Here is a 22,393-nt window from a genome sequence, read left to right as displayed (position 1 = left end):
AGACACCACAGCGCCACGCCTCTTGGGCTATAGCGATGGCTTCAGGTCCCAAGTAATTCGGGATTATTTGTTACAGATGCCATGCGATTGTGGAAAGGTCAATCGTCCAGTCGAGGCAGCTGGACACCCGGAAAATGTTTCACTTCGAACAATGCAATGAATTATGTGGCCTGACTTTCATTCTAAACCTTGGTCAGGGGACTCTCGTCCTGGGACCCGTTTGAAATCGCTTCCGAAGAACTAGGAGCAACTACTATATCTTTTGGGCTTGTCCTTTCCACTTTTTCGCACTTTTGCAAGGAATGTTTTGTTTAAGCACGCCTTCATGGAAGTGGGGGTGGGGAGGGAAATCGGCTTGTAACGTTTACTGACCCTGAAAGTGTTGGCGTGCTGAATGCAGGTTGGTGCTGTGGCGCCCTTAAGGTTAATGACTTATTTGGCTACTGTTACCTCAACTTCCACTAACTGACCACAGCCGAACTCCTACAAAGCACCGTCAGCGACGCCGACTTTTATTAAAATTATATATATATATATTTTAAAAAGACAAACGTTGGCTGAAGAAAACGACACAAAAAAAAAGATTGTCACGGTTAGAGTTATTTGTAACTACTTGATTTTTAGATTGGACCCTGAAGGTGAGATTCCACTTTACTGACTAAGCGCCCTTTATTTTATGATTGTGATACAAAAACAATCAGCCTCTTTGGGGAAGGCTGGCTGTTCAAGTAATAAATGATTTAGCATAAAATATTTAATTGGAACGAAGCAGATGTTGACTTCAGTCTTCTAACTTGATTATACCTTAGACACGTTAGGCAAGCATTAATGATTGATAATGGCGCTAATTAACCCTAACCCTCCCCATAAACACACGCAGAGCTATAAGACAACAGCGGCCAATAAGTTTTTCCATTGCCGTGAAACCGCACAAATTTCTACCAGAGAGGCGCATCTGATGATCCCACCAGGAACAGGCATTAGCAAATCGCAACTCCTCTCAAGAGTGATTCCTTGCGTTTAAAAACCTAACCAAGACCACGACAAACATTTTGGGCCATCCAGCACCTCTCATTAGGCTATTGCTGGGCTGTTCTGATTTTTTTTAAAAAGCTGAAATGTTGTGTCTGTTTTAGTACTGGATCCGCACTGCAGCAATTTAAATGACGAAATATTATAAAGTAAGCTTCAAGATTGTTTAGGTTTGGGATTATTCGAAGCGGTTTTCATTAACCTTAACTCCTTGCGATTGGAGGCATGATTGAATCAACACCATAAAGACCATAATCAACGTGACAATTCCTCCTTGCATAACTATTGTGTTCCGACTTGCTAAAAATAAACTTTTAACGCCTTTAAAAGATTAAAACGAAGCCCCTTAAAACCCGTTCATTCCTTTAAAACGCCGTCGTCGCTTCGATCAACTGAGACCAACATTTAGAGTGTCACGTTGTGTTAAACCCCCACATCCGCACTAACACAAAGATGCTCATTCTGTCATTTTGTCAACTCAGCGTTATTTAAAATTAAGATATGTTTCCCGGGGATTTACACCTCTCCTCTGACGTCGCGTTTGGTATTTAATAAATATGCTTTGATGTTTAAAAAATGGGCTTTGTGTCTATTCCCTGTATAAACAGCAGACTTGAAATACTGTTTATGAATGCCATTGTGCCCGAGGTAAGTACAGTATCCCACACACATTCTGAGATCTAGCCAAGAAAAACAGCCCTGATAGACAACGCTTCACCTCACCTGCTAGCATCGTGCATTTCATTTATGTCAAAAACATACACTAACTGGTTTATCAGGCTTAGAATTTCCCTGCTTATAATTTACAGTCAAATTAACTTTCATTTGACAAAGAATAATTAAACGTTGCAGTCAACACGGTCCATACCGACCCAAATTCTATATATTTTGTTAAACGCCAATGATCTCAAAGGCTTATTCCATCCTCTAGCCGGGAAACATTACTGTGTGCATAACGTGTACATTACTGTATTCACGAATCATCAAGCCTGTAAAAATGCAATATAAAAAGGGTAATGTCGCTTTCAACCTTATTGTGTTAAATCTATTGGTTGCACTGTACTATAACAATAAAAAAAAAACAGCACGTACAGAACAGTTGATGGGAGGGGGCGGTGTCGGCTTATTAAAAGAGACAGTAAACAGTACATAATATTTCACGACACGTTTGGAAAAGCCGCTGGAAAATATTAATATGCTTCCGGTTATCTGTTATTCCGTAAAGCAAAACTGATTAATGCCGGCCAGGAAGCCAGAGCTGTTAACGAGTTAAACAGCAAATCGACATTTGGCAACCAACGCATCATGAAAATCTGCGAGGTTTATTTAGTGACTTGTCACATCATTAGGTACATTATTTCAGGATACTGAAGACCTTAGCTATACATCTTTTCCCTCTCTCCATCCCCAGCCCTCCTCCCACCTCCTCCATCGCACCCCCCACCACCTCCCCACCCACCCACCCCCACCCCACCCCCACCACAACGTTTTATCATTTATTTTGATTACGACTCAATAACCTACCAGAGCGAGCCTGCTCAACTCTAACTTGAAAGTTCAAGTTTTTTATTGTACTTGAGGGAAACAATGGGTTCAGCTGCTTATTGTAGGGGAGCAATTGTCAAGGGAGAGTTAAACCCAATTACTGCAAAGCATACTGAAGGGCTGGAGGAGAAGACTGCCAAGTTAAAATACGCCTGGGCAAAGACAGCCACTGAATAAAAAAAAATCGACATAAAGTGTATCAAATATTTATTTATCTGGGTAACAAAGGGCTATGATACATCGACAGGCATGTAAACTATTGCCAACACATTACTCTATATAATACAGCTAAAAACTGCTTCCAATTTGGCCAGCGGACATACAAGGTATCAGGTCGTCCCAAATGCTGTCAGTTCAACAATAAAATACTAAACCGCTCTATAGACAATATCAGTTTATTGCTCTGGTTCTTCAGTAGGGAAGGAGACATGGTGTCAGGTAATTTCTTTGTCACAACACATGGGATATTTTAAAACACAAAAAAAAAACATTGCAGATGCTTATTTCATTTTAGTTCTTTCTTTTTTTAAATTCGGATTTCTGTGGTATTGTAAACTAAATTCGATGCTCATCATATAAAACTCGGATTTCACCACCCCACCCACCTCCCTCCCCCACCCCCTCCCCTCCCTCCCCACCTTCTTGGATTTTGTTCAACTGTTTGTCGCCACAACATGCTACAGAGGGCTAAAATGTGTATCCCATAGTTTACCCAGTACCTTTCTAAATAAGTACCATTAAATCACGGAAAGAACTACTGTAGTTGATGAAGATTTTAAACCCACTAACAGGAGGTAAACGATATCACCAGTTAAATAAAATAAAGGCTTAAACAGACGCACCATATTTACAATTCCCATTAAATTACACATAAATAAATATATACATACATGAACACTGTTTCCCTTGTTATACCGCGAACTGCAGGTAGCAATAAATGTTCAAGTTGACCGTTACCTTAGAGGATTTTTTTTTTTCTCTACAACGATGATTATGACAGAGGAACTGTTCAAGTTTATTCACAATACTGATAAAATGTATCCTCGTTACCTTCTTTAAATGATTGTGACTACAATCTTAACAGAGATAAACAACGGGGGGGTATGTCAATCAGGAGGCAGTCCGATGAAGTTTTAACTTGGTTAAAAAGTTCAGAAACCTTTCGTGTCATTTCACAAGCAGTTCAAAATTCTTCATCGCCTGCACTGTTCGCCAAGGCTCCGGGTTCCAGGTTGAGGGAGAAACAGTCACACCTATATGACAACTTTTATTTTTTTTTTATTTATTTTTACGAAATTGTACTTTTTTTTAACCATCCCACTACTTTCTGTGTTTCTCGTCCTTGTCTCCACTTTTACTGGGGTTTTCGCCCGTGTGGTTGTTGGGAGTATTGTTCATGTACATTTTGTCCATGGCTTTGAGTGCTTCCGTGAGATAGTTCTGCAAGGCGGTGATTGCAGCGCAGAGAGCCGGGCTCCCGAAGCCGTGTGTGATGAGACTGAAATGAGTGAGGCAACTCTGAATGCCAGGCTCCAGGATCGGGGCTGGCCGAGAATTTCCCAAAGGAGATCGGTCCTGAGTCAGCAAGTCTGTAAACTCTTTGCAGATTTGTCTGAAAAATTGAGGTAACAAGTTGCAATGTTTAAGCTACTGTATATCTCCAGGGGGGGGGGTGGGGGGAGCTTTTATTCAGCACATTTTTTTTTAAAAACTGAACTCAAGTTAACTTCCGGAAAGGTTCTGCTCTGCCTCTCTGGTAAACATGGCACAGGTACAGAGTGAACAAGTGATTTCAGTGTGAGATCACCTTTCAAGTAGCACATCCCAACGCCTTATACAACACACATTTTACTTCTGAATAAGGATGGACAGCTCTTTTAAGGAATAACTTTATTCAGGAGATCCCATCAAGGTTTTCATGTATGGAAAACACGTTGATGATCTTCTGAGTGGACGAATGTTTTAAATGAACATAAGTAAGTAGACATGAAATCCATTCTGGTCAATTGTATTAATTTATCATAACAGATTACGCGTTTCATTTCAAATGCCCGATATGTTATCTTGAAGCATCCAGCGTGCAAGTTCTGGCAAGGGTTATCAATATTTGCCCCAAATCTAAATTTCAGACTGACAATACAAAAAGCAAGGTATTTAAAATGATGGCCACGGGTTTTTTTTTCCCCACACAGCACCCCAAGACATCAACGCGCATTCCAGTTTAAAATGTTAATCAGCCAATGCAATTGTGTGACAATCTCGTTATTCACAGAGCAATGTCCGTGCAGCCTGAACTAATCTCTGCTCCCATTGTAGGGTTCTGATATACTGTGTGTACCCCATGCAAAATATTGTTGGCGTAACAATTTGGCACATTAAATTCAGATTGGAAAATTGGAACAGAGACGGAAAACCAAAGGTGTTCTTCACTCACACACCTCAGAGTAATAGGGGTGTATGGAATAATCACTATTTTCATAAATATGAATATATATTTAACATATTATAGATAGCTAATATCAGATGTGTGTGTAGCTTTGTGAATAGCGCAGTGTGTGTTTCTAGTTATGTTTGAAATTCTAATCTATTTTGAAAGCCTCTAGAATTATGTAAAACACATTTCTAGGTGTTTTTGTGTTGTATCTTTTGAAAGAATGCTTATTTCAGTGGGCGTGTAACCATCGATACAAATTGCAGCACCAGCCTCCCAACGCTTATGCACAATGCCCTTCGGTGACATTTCAAATTCTTAATTAAAGGCTAGAAAACAAGCCTGGAAAAATCCTCCAACATTTCATCCCAGATAATTTACTTTTCACACATGCCTTTTCATCCAAGCAGTTCGGCTACAACCCACTGCTAAATAATGTTTATTAACTGCTAGCAAAATATTATGGCTTAAATAATTCTCTCTGATGTGTGACCTCACAAAATGACAGTGGTTTCAATCCTCTGACAGTGCAAACATTGGACGCCAACTGAGGCAGGCACTGCTATTCTCAGTAGCGGATCATTAAATTAATACTGATAATACTAGCACATCAGGTGTGAGAGCCCTGAATCAACCACCGTCTTACATTTTGCAGTTAAAACTTTTACCATCCATCACATATTCCTAAACTCTTGTCAGGATCCAAAATGGTCAGCATTAGAATATTCACCTTGTCCAATTTTGAACTCACAACTCAAGCAGTTCCTTCCCGTAATCCCACGTGCCAGCAATTAACAGCAGAATATAGATATGGGGGGGCGGGAAATAGCTCAGCTGAAGTTTTCAGTTTTTTTTTAAAAAAAAAAGAGGACTCACTTTGTTGCAAGTAACATGTTTTTTCGTGTTACTTGTTCACTCGGATCGGAATGTTGTCGATTCACGTACTCAGCTATGGCTTTGGCTGGGAATTCTGTCTCGCAAACATAACCAAAATCTCGGGCAAGGTGCACTGCTTCACCTGGACAGAGGAATGAAGGACAATGTGCAAAATGTTGGTATGCATAAAGTTTTACATTCATTTTTTTTTTTAAAAAAGCGCATTTGGTTTTGATAATGTTAAATTGATTTAACAAGCAAACTACTGCCAGCAAACCGTTCCCAAAATGTTTAACAGAATTGTTTGACATATTACATTTTAAGTGGCTCGAACCCATTTTATAGCCGCGTAAAAGATGGCTGCCTTTTTTTTTTAACTTGCAATATTGAAATTTGGTTGGGGCTATTTATTAAGTCAATTATATTTAATGACATGCCTGAGATAAGGCGGGTAGCCTGCCATATTGTTTGCAGATTTGTTTCAAATGATCACTTTTCCCTTGGTACTGCCCAGCAGCAAAAAAATGGTAATGTCTCTTTAAATATTTAGATTGTATTACATGATAACTAACATCCGCATGCTGCACTCCGGGTTTCTTTCAGCATCATAATAGGAGAAATAGTTCAAAAGTACCCTGCTGGAACCCTTATACTACCATTTGTCACAAACTAAATATTTGAAGCATGCAATAAAAAAAAACTCGGAGAGCTTCAGTGAGTCATTTAACGACATTACGAGGAGCTAAGTAGTGAACTGGATAGAATATCAAATAAATTGACAATATCTCTTTTGTTGTCATGCATTCAGTACCAGCCCAAACCACGTCTATACAACATCCTCTTGCACTTAAGCCTGTGTTCCGTAAACGCCAATGCAACTAAACAACAAAGCATGTTGTAGTAATACAGTACAGCAATGGCCGTTTGCAATCTTTCACATGTTGGCTCATAAACATTATAAGGGAACATTATATCGGAATGGTTCCCAAGACCCAGACTGACTTTTAGACAAGCACTCTGTAAAAGGCTGAGTTGTGTGGATATATTTGAACTTCTGCTCATTGTATATATATATATATAAAAAAGAACTGTTTGGAGATCAACTGCAGCGACCAGTTAAAGAGGGTAGAAACAGTTCATTGAACAGGCAGAAATACAACAAAAACGCGTTAGTTAAAGGAACACAATTCAAACCATGTGCCCGCGTGGTTCAATGCGGTGCACCATAAAGAATCAGCAATGGGAGCGATTCACAATTTTTATAATTGCAATCAGCTGGCTGATATAATATTAAATTAATGCATGGTTTCGCAGAGTACAAGCATTGCATATTTAAACATTTTGAAAGAGAAACAATCCTTGCAAATAGCAAAGGTATCATTTGTACACATATACGTCTGCTCCTCTTAAACGGCTAGAATACATCATTCCCTAGAACCCTGTCTTTTTTGTTGATTTCAAAGTCTTTGGTTTTAATTTCCTGAACCAGTTGGGTTTTACTGCAGGGCTTCCTGCCATTAGCCAGCTCCGGAAGGACGCATGCGCCAATTAGTGCTTCAAAGCCACAGTCCCAGCAACTCGTTTCCATAAAATGGAACAGATCATAAACAATAACAACAGGACACAGTCCAACAGCCTGCCCCCTTAGAAATCCAACTGGTCACACATTTATCAGCAAACCATCTACGCGTGAATCCACTCCTGGCTAATAATAACCCAGAACCATAATCAGATTAATGTAATGGTTTCCTTTAAGAACCTCACTCTCCACAAGACTCTGACACACTGGACCGTTCTCAACACAATTCTGGCCGCACCACAACCTAGACTCTTGCACACAATGGGCATCAGTTACAAAGAAATACAACAACGGATTTCACTCCTAGGCCAGTTTTCAGGCACCCAGCGAAAAACTGAAATAAATCAGGGGGGTCAGGATTTTATTTCTTATTCTCTAATCAAAATAATTTAATGTATCGGGATAATCTGCCGATTATCACACTCTGCCAATTACATCAACGAAGATTCCCCTGCACTGAACCTTCTGCGATGCCGGATCTGCATGCACTAGTTTTTTCAACTTAACATTCCCGAAAACAGCATTTTAATTGATGAACAAAACTGTGGCTTCGTATTTCTCATTAGCTCCTCATTCACTGGAAGATTTTTCAGTCATTAGGTAAGCAAATGCATAAATCAACTCATCCAGCCTTGCAACAACCCCCCCCACCCCCCACCCCACCCCCTCCCAAAAACAAAACACAAGAGCGATTTACAACCTGCACACATTCCCACAACATGCAGCAAGCACATCCTCTGGCTATATCTGGTCACGCCAGGCTATGTATGTACACTCCCATGCATCTAATAACCTTGCCGAATGCTTCGTTTATACACTAGGGCCCAGACAGTACAATGTTCAGCGCCAAAGCAGGCAGTGTTTTGTTACTTGTGCACTCCTGTCACCACATTGAAGGGTTAATAGGAGGCAATGGCTGTTGAATGCTGCTGTGGGTTACATAAAGGCACGTGTCTTCGCAAAAACACAATTTCCCGCTCTTGTACAGTGCTGGACACATCCCATGTTTACGAGTGCGCCTCCGCTTAGATATGAGGAAAATGCAATAAAGTTTACTTACCCTCAACAAGTGAGGTGAGCAGCGTAACATTAGCAGCTTTGCGTCTACCTGCTGGTAAATTTAATCCAATTTTGTCTAATTTTTCTCTTAAGGACCTTCCTCCATTTTTAGATTTCGCCCTATTTTAGAAAAAAAAAGGGGGGTGGGGAGAAGCTGGTGGTTAAACTGAAAGTAGGTACACATCCTATTAAACACATCTTAAAGCAATTCTAAAAGCGTTGAGATTTCCATTACAAAAATACGAGGAAAAAAATGCAAATTTTAAGATTACAAGTAATTTTCAAATGGAGTCGTTGCTCTGCTATGAAGCAAAAGTTACCCTTTTAACCCTTTTAATAATCTAAAACAACACTTCTTGATTTGGAATGAATTTGATTTAACTGTTTTGTCCACTGGTAGTTTCATCTAAAACTGTGAGGGAACTAAATAAAAGTACATGTCCAATGGAAGGCTGTCCAATAAATATCTTACTTAAAATTGTTAAGACATAACGAAGTTGTTCTTATGAAATGTTTTTAATTTATTGCAGTCTTTTTGATCTCTTGCCATAGACTTATCGATTAAACCAAAGGAACATGTATGTACAGACTAAACAAAAAAATGAATAGCAACTTGCAATGCTAATGTTAACTACTCAGTCCAAAATATGATAATTGCCCTTTAAGGGTTAGATGGGGAAACAAAAACAATTAGCAAATAGTGAAAATAAATAATGGTGGCATTACTAAAATAATGTAATGGTCAGATGTGTTGCGAAAAGGCGATTTCAGTGATGTGCGTGCTAGCCTAGCCTTCAATGAAGCGGAGCGGTGTAGCAAGGTGCCCAACGCACCAGTAGCCCTCACCTCCTCAGCACTCCTCCCAGCAACGAGGCGTTGAGACACTCGGGCGGAGACAGGCGTCTCTGCACTTCCGCCACTGTCACCTTGTACTTTGATGTTGAACTGAGGAGGGAGAGGCGACCCGGAACTGAACAGAACACCTCGTTCGGGTTCGCAACCCCGCCAAAGAGCCCGTCCTTATTGAGTGAGATCGAGGTGACAGCCCCACTGTGAGACTTAGATAGGGACATGGGACCTGAAACAGAACCATGAGACCAATCAACAAGCATCCCTTGAAGAACACCCCCTCTGCCATCTCCATAATCTAACACAGATGGTCACTTTACAACTCTCCCTAGTAGTGGCCCCCACTAACCCAACAACTCCAAACTCGGCACAATACATATATATATATTTTTTTAAATAATCAAAATTGGGCCGATTCGGATGAGATTTTATGAAAGAGTCGATAATAAAGCAGGGCCTCTGTCACATTACTGGGATGTATTGATATCATAAAGCAACAGTCACTGTGCACATTGCTGCAAACTGTCCGCTGCACCGAATTGGACTTTAGATTGTGCATTTTAAAAACTAAAATAAAATAAAATCTGATCATTTGTGCAAAATGTAACGCATTCAGTTCGAATTGCAGAGTGCCAAGTCTTTATTACCAATACGGTCGTCCCAAAGTTATGATGTAAACTATGCCTTTTACTACCAATACTGCAACATTATGTCGGTTAATATCATGGTAAAGTAATTTTCATTGTGTAATAGAAAAAATTCCTGTGATTCAATACAACAATTCAATAGGTGCCTTATGTTACAAGTCAAGAGTAAATACATATTCTAATCTATTCCCGTTACCCTATTAAACCCCTAGCACTGCTTTTCCTTATGTTTCATTCATTTTTTGCAGTTAGTTACTTGTTCAGGCCATATAGATTTCAATGCATTTATTTCGCAATGCCATAAATATTACAATGACAGGATGTGCTGGCTGATATTATGTTGTTTTATTCTCATGCTAATTCGATCCCGTTGCATCTGCCCTTGATTTCAACAGCACTCAGCACGGGAGTGAAATAATCATTGCTTCTGACCACAAAATAGACTCACACATCCCGGAACATCAACACGTCAAATCCGAGGCTCAATTTATCAGCTCATTGCAACAACAACTACAAAAAGAAACCCGATGGTGGTTCACGGGGAATTAAAGCAGGCGTTTTGCGCGAAATGTCCTTTCATTTTGCCAGTGGAACGCTCCAAGTACTCCGATTTTAAAGGACACATTTAGGCTGAACATAGGCAACGGGGTAACTCTGACCATCAGTGTAGAATCAGACCCCAACAAGGCAACAAATCCACTGACCTTTCCCTTTAGATCCAGGATCATTTTATCAACGGTAGATTTTTTATTATTGACTGACCGTCTAAAATGTAGATTAGATATTTTGCCTGTGCTCTGTTTCTATAAATATTGCCCTGTACAGGTCGTTCCCCCACATCCCCCACCCACCCACCCCAAAAAAACCCCAAAAAAGCATCTTTGCAGTGTAATCAAGTGCACTGTCTCAGCTTTCTCTTTATGCCATTGGAAATCTACTCAGGATCTTTGAAGACGTCGGTCTTCTAGTTCCGGATAGATCACTTGTGACATTAATAGCTCTGGGGAGGCTAATAGAGACAATAGGAGTTAAACGAACTCTTGAGATTACTAATAAAAGAGCCAATTATCATGTCGACGTGGAAAGAGCATCTCTTAAGATTTATCCCTTGCACATGTAATTTGATGTGACAAAACCTGGGGAAGCTGCAAAATGAAACTTAAACCTTTTAATCGTAAACTGCAGTTTTACGAATTAGTGTGCATAAACGGGCCATATATAATATGTATATAATGTATGCACATTAAGTCGACCTACATATAATCAAAATCAGAACAATCGTGCAGCAACTTCACAATAAACAGTTTAGCGATGGGAGCAGCAAAGTCTTTGGGATGGTTAAGTTAAGAAGGCACATTTCCCCACCAAAGCTCCACAGAAATAAATACACGTCTAAATGCACATGACTAACCAGACCCTCAAAAGCATGTAACGCCAATCGACAGTATAATTGCTTCTGCAAGTTCAGGCATTTGGTTTGATTTATATGCTCCCTAATTCCTTTGCTCATTAAAAGAGCACAACAGTAAGGAATTCCTTAAAACCACACCGGCGTTCAGAGCCTGAGATGTACAGACAGGATATTTTGTGCGAGGGTCCCTCGCGGAACCCAATAACAGCAAGAACAAATCAAAACAACTATCCTGCAAGCCAACATGGCTGTTTCTTAACTGTCTTCAGTCCCCTAGTTTGACATTAGATGCTGCGCACAATAAACTGGAGTAAAGCAACCAAGCTATTCTGGGCTGGGTATCGCCTGTGCAAACATGTTGGGTGAGAAGATTGAAAAAAAAAAGGAACTTGCCTTTCTTAATGACGGTGTGGTCCTGGATGTTAATGCCTTGGTCATCAACATGCTGAAACGGAATTTAAAAAGAATACTACTGTAAACTTGTGGCAATAAAGACTGCAGACAAAGCTTTGGCATGGCAGGAACTGCGTGAAACCGAGCCATGTCAGAAGTTGTAACAACCCACCCAGGGCCTGGGCCATTATTCTTAGCAAAAAAAAAATGATAATACCGTTCTGGAACAGAATGATAATTCCCTTTCTTTGTTCAATATTTGCATAAGACGGGACACGGTTTAATTTTCTATTTTCGTTATAGAATGGATTTCAGTGCTTGATGGAACAACTGAAGTTGTGAGATCTGTTTATTTGATCATTTTTCTCTGTAAGATAGAATGTGTGTGTGTGTGTGTTGAAGGGGTGGCAAATCGTTCTGATGACCATCCACTAGCAGGTTCCTTGCGGAAATACATTTTTGTCCTCCACTTGTTATTAAGTGAAGCAAGACTGCTCATTCCAACACCGAGGTGCAATACAGTTTCGGAATATGTTCGCCAATTCGACACGAATTCTACTGAGACTGAGCGATTGGCAATCACTGCGGAACAACCAGTTCACCTACAAATAGCACTCACTTCCAGATCGCCGCTGCAATATCAGCAACCCATCTAACATTATTCATGCAGCTTTTTATTTTATTTCTTTATTATTATTTATGATATGCTCCCCATCTATAGCCTACACTGGTTCCCCGGTACATTATTGGTGGATTCTCCATTATCCTTTCTTCTCAAAATGTGGTTGAACCCATTCACGCGCAACTTGCCCCAAGTGATTTTTGATTTTAAGTCGAGCTAGTTTTGAACCGGTTGCTTAAATTAATGTTGGCACTCAGTCCACGTCAACCATGCATTTACAGCGGTCTAAGACGTGACTGAATCTATCGAGGTTTTAATTTTTTTTTAAATTCTTGATTTAAGAGCTGTTTTGTAGAATATGTTTATAATCTGGGGGGGTGGGGGCTACATGCTTTAAAAGTGATGTGAAATAATATTTTCACCCAGGACAATCGTGGCTAAAGGCACTAAACAGCCGTTTTGCTCTCAACACGACAGAGATGTACAAAATTGGCAGCACTTTGACAATCTGAACAATTGACACCAGAGTGTTAAAGAGGCTTCACAATAATAATTACATTCCAAAGCCAGATCTGCAGGCTCCTCCACATTACTGAAATACAAACACTGAACAAGTACTTCACGAAGGCAGGGACTATTTTTTTTTTTTTACATTCCGGTATCACACAAACACAGTCGCACAGAAAGAAGCTGAACGGTTTAGACTTTTCTCTCTCCCCCTCTCTTTTCTCTCTAACACCTTTTTTTTTGTGAGCAGATTATGTCTTTGTTGTTAAATATTCTCCTGGAGTAGGTGCAGACGCGTATCACACAGTTAAGGCTGCATTTGTAAGCTTGTATACAGCAGATTTTGTGTGTGTGTGTGTGTGTGTGTTAAAGAGCCAGTCACATTTAAGTAAAGTATAGCCGCAGGTATTAAGTGGAATGTTGAACAGCTTTCAATCGCTTTAAGCATTCATAATGAGTATTTGTTTGGAAATGAATGCATGACGGTGTCTTGCTTATGAATATTTTACGAGAGCTTCAAAATCGGCATTATTTTTACGAAATTAAAAGTAGCGATTCGAGGGGAAAAAAATCATTGCCTTAAATTCAGCTTCCGTGAGGGCAGATAGTTTTCATTCTGAATTAATATGCATCCTTTGTTTGCCAGATAAGTAATAGCACACTGATAATTATTCCAGTTTATTGCTAAAGGAAAGGGGTTCATGTTATATCATTTAAAAGCACAGTTAACCACCACGCTGATAAAAACGAACAATTTAACACAAAGCAAAAGCATGTATTTCTGTATTTTTTTTTGTTGCAATCTTGGATCTGTTATTCAACAATGACCAGAGGCATTGAAACCAGCCCTCAGTAGAACTCGCCAAAGCTAATAAAGCATCCCTTATTTTCTGGGGGAGGTGAGGGGGTGGGAGGAAGAATTAAGGCATCCCCCCAATTATGTTTTTTTTTAAAAATAATAATTCCCGTTTTTGAAGCATTCGGGAAGGTACAGATTGAAATAATTCTGCTCTCCCAAGTTGAAATATTGAATAAAACTCACCGTGCAATTTAATCTACCCTATAGGAAACTAACCATTTACATAAATGCAAGAAATTGATATAGTTAAACGACGGATGTTAAATTTAATTAATAGAAGATTTATATATATTTCTAACTATGCAAGAGAGGAGTCTGCTCTCATTTAGCACGTTTATAGCTCATGTATTTGGTAGTGGGCATTTTGTTTTAAAAAAAACTAACACATTTTAGACTTGCTTTTCCCCAGCTGACATAAAAATACACAACCCTGCTCTGACATATGTCTCGACTTGCCGATTTTATGTTTTAAATCTTGAGTAGATCAAGTGGTTCACGAAAGCAGATTTTGTGCAGTAAGGGGGTGGTGGGGGGGGGGTGGATTAAAAATCCCTGCTAATTCGAGAGCGGCTCATTAAAGATCAAAAGGGAGCAAAAGTAAGAATTCCAAAAGGGTTTGCTTTGGACCAACCTGGACATCCTCGATGGCGTGTGCGATGCTGTGGATGGGCAGTGACTCCCCAAGCCCGGAGTCCAGTCCGTGGGTGCTATGGAGCAGGACCTCGGGCCGCCGGTACTCCCTCCGCGGGTCCAGGCCGGCGAGTTGTGGCAGCCCGCGGGGCTGATGCAGGATCCCCGCTTCCTGGTTCTGCCTCTGGGGCCAGGTCGGGTGCTGCGGCTGCGGCTGCGGGTGCAGCGAGTTGAGCGAGTAGGGGTCGTTTACATGGGAATAGGGGTCCTGCGACTGCGGGTAGATGGGCTGGTACGGAGGTGGAAAGTAGGGTGGTTGGAAGTCCGTGTTAGGGGTGTGAGACAACGGCGGGGCGGTCGGATATGGAGACTGGCTGACCGTCCCCAACTGGGGTAAACGTGGAGTCCCATTGCTAGTCCCATCATGCCGATCCTGCAATGAAATGAGACATAAAAGTTACATTAAAAATATTAAACCATCCAGTGACATTACATTTTTGTTTGCGGTGGGCAGGGTCGCAATCATAGATTTTTTTTTAAGGTAACAACAGTAATTGTAAAAGCATCACAAGGGGGGTAGAATTCAGCAAAAATATTACCCTTCTAGGGGGTAAGCTAGGATTTCAAAATCGAAAGTGCTACCAGTTTGGGGCTCGGTTTAAATCTAGTGTCATCTCACTATGAAACTCACCATCGCCGAGAAACTGTGCACTAACATCTGCGGACAGTCTGATCTGAGCTCGTCAGGGGGAAAAAATAGAGATACCTAGAGTGGAAAATTGGAAAAAAACAGTCCAGTACTATACAACTACAATACGATCACAACGCCGGGGAGTCACATGCAGGAGTAAGGCAGCAGAATCCATCAGAACTTGAAAAAATTCTTCATTGGGGACAACACATACAACAACAGGGGGGGAAAAAAAAAATTGATCAGAATTGTGTCTAGTTTCGGGGCGTCACGTCGATAGATTTTTCAAACTTTTTCCCCCCCCCCTCTTCTCCTCCTACAAACGGCGAGCCGCGGCTTCAGCTCAGTACATAATAGGAGATATTCATGACTATTAAAATTACACGAATACTTAATAAGTGGAGAATGGTCGGAAATCGGGCGTGAAGCGAGGAAGCAACTAAAGGCTGTGTCTGTTATAAATGACGTCCATTGAATCAGTGTATCTAATCAGAGAGAGAGAGAGAGAGAGAATAGAGGGGCACACATAGCTGATTCTGACGAATCACAGGGAAGAGAGGAGAACATTTTCAAGTGATCGAGGGCATGCGAGAGAGAGAGAGAGAGGGGGAAGGAAAGAAGGGGTGGAGAGGGGTGGGGGAGAGAGAGAGAGAGAGAGAGAAAGACATGGGAGGAAAGGAAGAGAGAGAGAGAGAGAGAGAGAGAAATTCGGAGAGGAATTTGCACCTCGTTATCGTGTGAAAATCCAGAAAACGCCAAAGGCATGTCGGCGGCCGCCACTCGCTTCCTGGCTGAGGACAGGCTACCTGAGCTTTCTGCCCTCTTCCTTTTGAGATCTTTTCCCGGAGATGTGTGCTGCCCTGATCCTGGGTCACGACTAGTCTGATCCATCATGCAATGGGTTAAAAGTTAAGAGACAGAGGGAGCGACAGAGACACTATGGAGTCTCCAAAGCCCTCATTCGTTTTCACGCACTTTTACGCAAGCCTCTTTCAACTGAGGTCCTAAAAACAACACTTTTGTCTAAACTCAGCTCGAAGCCCGTTCCAAATAAAACCGATTTCAGCTTTGATCGGTAACCTCCTCCGGCCGGAAGATCGCTCCTACTCTTCTCAGCTTTCTTTATTTCCCCCCCCCCACCCCCACCACCACCACCCCGCTCCCTCCTTTTTAAAAAAAAATCAGAAGCTTAGTTCCAGGATAAAGTGAAACTAGAGGACTGCTTGGTTTAGCCTGTGGTGTGAGCTGTTTCCCAGTCTGCTGTACAAACCCGTTTGACTGGCTGCACAACTCCAAAATAACTCCCCAAATATTACCTAGCAAACTCTGGAGATCAACTTTCTTAATCCGGGCACACTCACGGCCTTTAGACATAACCATCTAACGCCTGCTGCCATTTCGCACATAATCACACAAAACCTTTGATCAGACCAGCGACACAATTTTGTGCAGATTTCAAATGTTTCGATGGGCGTTTTTGGAAGGGGGAGGGTGGTTGGTGGGGGTGGTGGGGGGGGTGGGTTGAGTGGGGAAGTAGCGTTTATTAAAAAAATGCAGACAAATATTAATGTTACATTGGAGTTTACAGCAAAAATACACTTTCAGTTGTTTGATCAAACTTTTACTTTGCCGCGGTGTTCTGTGACAATAATGCAGGCAAATTATATATTTTACAACATGCCTTGCCTTTACAAACATCGCCAGCATGCGGCCCTTTTTAGGGACTGTTTTAGGAATCTATAGACGAAAGCTTGCAACCAGATTCGCCGAATAGATAACACTTCAGATTCTTAACCTAAAGGGTATCATTTCATAAATCTCGTTTGCTGTATTGTTTACAAACGTGAGCTACTGCCACACAATAGAGATTGAGGTATACATAATGCAATCGGTGTTTGTATCATTTTACAATATTATTAAACCGAATGCCCAAATAAATGTTTATCATACTTCATTTTCTATAGAACATATAATTGTAAAAACATGCTTAATGCTTAAAATAAATACTTTGCAATATTCGGTTTAAATGAGATATGATGCCTTTCATTCGACGGGGCATTGGCAAACTGCATCTTATTTTTTAAGCTGATATGAAATTGCTTACCTCACACTCCTCATATTTGATATTGTCCGCTAATTTCCACAGCATTCTCATGGATTGGTGTAAAAGTGGCTGACTGGATGTCTCAGAGAGCGGACAGTCCTGTACAGAGAGTGTGTGTTGGTTTAGCGCTCTGTATGTGCTCTGAGATCTCCCTCTAATGGTCGATCGAGTTCCCCTCTCAGCTCTTTAGTAACTCGCTAATAACAGCCCAATTAGCATATGAACGCCAGACAAGCACTCATTCAACCACATTACTGCTCCAATGGACACAGGTAGAGAGCTTGCCCTGCCGGCTGGCAATGGACGTCAACATAAAATACATTGGCGGTGGACAGCAGCTTATAAACGTATATGGAGCTATTTGTTGTATTGAGTTGGAGACTCAAATAGTTAAATCCTCCCTTACCTTCCATTGTGCCAATGCAAATTATGCCAGGACATTATTTTATTTCCTTAGTGAACTCTTTTCCCAGCAGATATAATGATGACACAGCGTTTATGTTTTACTTGAAGGTAATAATCTTACTGAAACACTGAGCTCAATTGTGTAAAGTGCCGTACTTTACTTTTTTTAATAAGGACAAGTGCATTTCAAATTTTCACTACGTGAAGCGGCGATAATAAATAATAAATATATATATTGCACATATTTTCAAACAGCTTTTACTTTCATATTCCTCTGTGCAACAAGCGCCCAACTTCCTTTCGTGTGTCCCTCTACTAAGTAATGAGTTTAACGTTAACCCATTTCACAATAGATGTAGTTAAATAGATTCCGAACAGATAGCAATTTCATGGTTTTTTTGCTCATGTTTTTTTTGTGCTAAAGCATCACCCCAGGAAAATTCAGACTAAATTTCATCACTGCTTTCACAATTTATTTCCAGGAAACTTTTAAGCTTATTAAGAGTAGCAAAATTCAGCAGTGCTAAAATGCATTATTAATCGGATTCTTTTAGTGGTAAGTGTTTAGATTCTTTCGGTGGTTGTGGCTTCTGCCGTATCTGTGGGTTTGCCAGCGAGAACTTCTTTCGGAGTTCCCATCTCTTTGATATTACCAGGTTTGAATAGCAAGCGTGTTGAGTGTTGGTTTTCTGCCATTGAGGTGGAAATCGTGTTTGTTATGTAGCTATTCAATCCATGCATAAATGGTTACTTAAAAGCAAGTATTTCGACCTTAGCGCCGTCTTGCAAACCTCTTCACTGTGTTTTACATTGAAGTTATTATCATAATAAATACCCAATTGAATTTGAATTATGAATTGAGACAGAAGGTTATACGTGGTTCTTTCATTGAGGGTGACAAAGTGTGTAAGGCCAACTATCAACCCAAGGTAATCTGGGTGATCAGATCTAGGCGTCGTCTTCAGCTAATCTTCATTACCATTTTTGGTGGAGCTCTGGGACAAAGATGTCATCAGAATCTATTGTCTTTAATTAGAGAGCCCGAGATATCTACCGATTCAGAACACCTCGCTCCAAAAAGGCCAAATCCTTTGAAATTAAAATGAAAAATAACTCCTATCGCGGGTCACAGTGAGCATTGCGGCTAAGAGGTGAACATCTTTTGCTTGCTTATACCCGGGTTTCTTTTTCACTTGTCTATGCAGTTATATATGAAAGAAACACATTTAATATATATTTTATTCTACCAGCTTTCTGTTAGCCTGAGGCGCTTGCAGACAGTAGTGCAATATTTCTACCTTATTTGAAAAAAAGTGTCATTTGCTCACTTTCAAATGTTAAGTGTTTATTCATAACAAGCCGCTTGCATGAGTTGGGATTTCTCATTTTGAGTTTGACAGTTGAAGAGAAAACAGGCCCCCCCCAAAAAAAATGTAATTCCAGGAATCAAAACAGATAACGAGTTTATGTAATTATTGGTTTCAAGTTTCTCTGTTCTGCCTGTGTTGTAAACGTCGATGAATTTAAAGCATAAATATTTGCTAGGTCTACCTTATACTTCTCATGTAATATTATTTTGGCCTTTTGTAGACTACTGGTCTACAAAAATCATTTTAATTTTAACGCAATCATTCCTTTTCTGATAGACTCGTTGTGGGGTAAATGAACGCAGCCGGTTTGTTTGAGAATAATATATAAAATTAACCTCTAATTTTGACTGGTATACCAAAATGCAATGAATAATTAAAATACGCTCCTGTTGAGTGGGAGCTATTTTTGACACAAGAGCTTTGCAATTGTTTTCACTTCTCGTTTTTGTAAAGCAATTCTTGAGTAACCTAAACCTGTGAAATTTATTCGAACCCCTCCCCTCCCCAATTTGAACTTTTAATTAAATGTAATTCTATACTCATGTAGCCATAACGACGTTCGCCTCGTTTAAAAAAAAAGTGGCAGCGATTTTCTACGGGGAGGGACATATTCATATCTGTTTATTGGCTTTGAGTATTTTACTTTTAAAATAAATGCAGCAATCCCCTTTAAACTGTGCGTAGGTGGTGGGACGCCATTACATACAATAACGTCTTCTCACTACTAATTGTAAAAATTACTCACCAGATCTGTCTTTTTAGAATAGGGTAAAAATATATTTCAAAACACCTGTTGCAGTTACATTGACTATTAAATCAAATTGAAAGTGCGTGATACATATATACATATATATATAATATAAAATGTCAACATTTTAAATTGGTGCATAGATGAAGGGAACTTTAAGCTCCAATTATCCCTCGACATTCTTTACCCATTACTAATACCTGGTCTATACGTGTGCTTTAGACATTTTGACAAATTTTCGTTCGGCAGTGAAAAGAATAAACACACTAGAGATAGTCACAAGACAATATTGCAATTACGTTTGCTTTAATACCGCTGTCACTATGGTTCTTGTGTGTGGACTTCAATAAATTCTACTGATAACTGCGTCAACAATCAGCATCTAGCAAGCATTTTCTTAGGTGCTGCTCTTTTCGTTTCAGCTGAGGCAGAATGCCCCTTATCACTTCGTAAGAACTTATATATGTCGAACGCGTCCCTCTTTTCCCAATCATTAACTGCAGCAAAGTTAGAACAGCATTATAACTGGCTCCAACTTTTAAATTATAATCAATTATCTGGATAAATGTGGATAAGATAAGTCTTCAGTCGAAACCCGCAAATAATACTACACAGTTTCACACTCCCCCAAATCTTTAAGAACGCCTAGGTAAACATGAAACAGTGCGATCAGGTTGTAAGATTTGTACGAACAAACAGCCCGTAGGTTTTACAGGAATACATTTGTATATATATACACACGAATCGTTATATACTTCAAATGTTTGACATAGATACTAAATATATTTAAAATTAAAAGCTGCCTCAATCTCCATGTAAAGGTAATTGGCTATTAAGTAGGATTTCCAGTGAATTTGAATCAAATAGCGTCTTTGTGAAAGGTATTCTACATCCAATCGCCAATGCGTACGGTATTTAAAAAGAAAAATCTAAAAGGAAAATTGAAATCCAATCTTTCCTAGAAAACGAGTTATTTTGGCCCAAGACTTGCATTGTTCTATGTAACTAGTGGACTAATGAAACGGTCACACAGTCGCAATGTTAAGGTGGACGTTAATCTTCCCAGTTTTTAATCTCATTGTGATTGGCCCCAAATTAGGAGACGTTATAACATGGCGATGATCGCACTGGACTGCTTTCTACATTTCTGGGAGTGCAGCGCCGATGGTAAACTGACTATAAAATCAATTCAAATCACAGGAGGGAAAAAAGGCAAACAAAAGGTTTAAGGCACATTTATAAAAAAGGGACCCTTTCTAGAGCCCAGTGAAACAAAACAAGCTGCAATGCATTTTAAGGTTTGCCGAGATTTGACTGCACGAGCCTTGGTTGGAATATCTAAAGTTCTCTTTTATTCGACTTTTGCATCAGTTACGTCATTCAGGTAAATACGAATGGGAGTACTGATAGAAAGTTTGGGCTCAATGGCCTCTATTACAGTTTGCAATTTTTTGTCCCAATTCCTTGGTTTGATTTTAAGCGTACAAATGATAAAACATTAGGCAGCACATAAATAGCAACTTTCAACAGCTATTGGAACTAAAGTACTAATGCTGAAAGAGTGTGGTTAATAGATAAGCCCACGTACCTGCCAGTCCCCCATTTTGCCCAGTATTGACATATCGCCTGGAGTTGTCTTGTGGTGTCGTCAATAGATCTGCAAGCTGTTGAGTAATTTCTCCTTTTACCTCCACAGGATCATCTCACCTGGTCATAAAGTGCTGGGTGCCACCTGCCCGCGCCTGCGTACTCGTCAGGAATGTTAGTACCTCGCAGCTTCGAAAAATAGCCTGTCTCAGCACCGATGGATTTACAGCGGCCATGCACCTTTCCGTCCAGGACATCCATCAGCAACCAGAACTCGCCCTGACCAACAGCACCAACAAAAGCTATTCATGGCCGAAAGGAGCTGCACTCTGGTGACTCTGGGGGAAGCTCATTGTCTCCCAAATAGACAGGGGCATCTGCAATTACTGGGGAACTTGTGGAGCAGGGGTTCAGGTGATGGAGACCAGCAGGAAAGCACAGGTAGAGTGCTTGGAGAAGCTTATGCACAAGTTGGCGAAGTTGCCATTAAGTGAAAAGAGGGGAAGGGATGGACCTCCACAAAGTGGTTGGATAGTTTTTTTTTAATTTCCCTTGCTCATTTTATTTTTCGCTCCTGCATTGTGTTACCTGTACACAAACAAAAAAGGACCCGTTTTCCACATAAAGGACAAAAGCCACGTACAATCGAACCAGTGTGTATTTTTTTTTACTTATTTTCCCAGTAATGCGGTGACGTGGGGATTTGGTTGCCGCTGTTTATTTTAAGCAAATTATTATTAATGCGCCGAAGGTCTGAGATTGGATTTGCCCGCGTCAAAATAACAATCGGCGCAACATATTAATCAGCATTTATAACTACACCGTGAGGCGCACAGGTCAGAAACTGCATGAAAAATTCTAGTGGCGAACATTTGGAGCGAGGAGTTAACTGATCGAATCAAGGGATTGAGAAAATCATATTTAAAGCTATAATTGCGATTATATGAAATGACATGTTATTACTTTAGTAGCATTATATACTTACAGGGAAAATATTTCCTGGAGATTAATGTTTAAAATTCCAAAATGCACAAACTAATGTTGAATC

General features: G+C 40.2%; 1 protein-coding gene across 8 annotated transcripts; it reads right to left on the bottom strand.

The window, feature by feature from the left end:
• Positions 1-3,211: 3,211 nt before the first annotated feature.
• On the bottom strand, positions 3,212-21,446 carry tfap2a (transcription factor AP-2 alpha). 8 transcript variants are annotated; one of them, XM_078539917.1, is made up of 9 exons: positions 21,347-21,440; positions 17,236-17,334; positions 15,132-15,206; positions 14,442-14,873; positions 11,823-11,874; positions 9,369-9,600; positions 8,524-8,642; positions 5,885-6,026; positions 3,212-4,189 (listed from the first exon to the last, which is right to left on the bottom strand). In XM_078539917.1, the coding sequence occupies exons 1-9, from the start codon at positions 21,377-21,379 to the stop codon at positions 3,898-3,900; spliced, it is 1,476 nt and encodes a 491-aa protein (XP_078396043.1). In that variant the 5' UTR covers positions 21,380-21,440; the 3' UTR covers positions 3,212-3,897. The 8 variants fall into 8 exon arrangements, with proteins under 8 accessions (XP_078396043.1, XP_078396045.1, XP_078396046.1 ...); XM_078539919.1 differs by lacking the exon at positions 15,132-15,206; XM_078539920.1 differs by lacking the exon at positions 17,236-17,334 and having other exon boundaries at positions 21,347-21,424.
• Positions 21,447-22,393: the final 947 nt, after the last annotated feature.

This window comes from Cetorhinus maximus, chromosome 4 (assembly GCF_964194155.1).
Source record: "Cetorhinus maximus chromosome 4, sCetMax3.hap1.1, whole genome shotgun sequence".
Classification (NCBI taxonomy): Eukaryota; Metazoa; Chordata; class Chondrichthyes; order Lamniformes; family Cetorhinidae; genus Cetorhinus; species Cetorhinus maximus.
The sequence above is the reverse complement of the archived record's forward strand: the minus strand, read 5'-3'. Positions and strand labels throughout refer to the sequence as shown.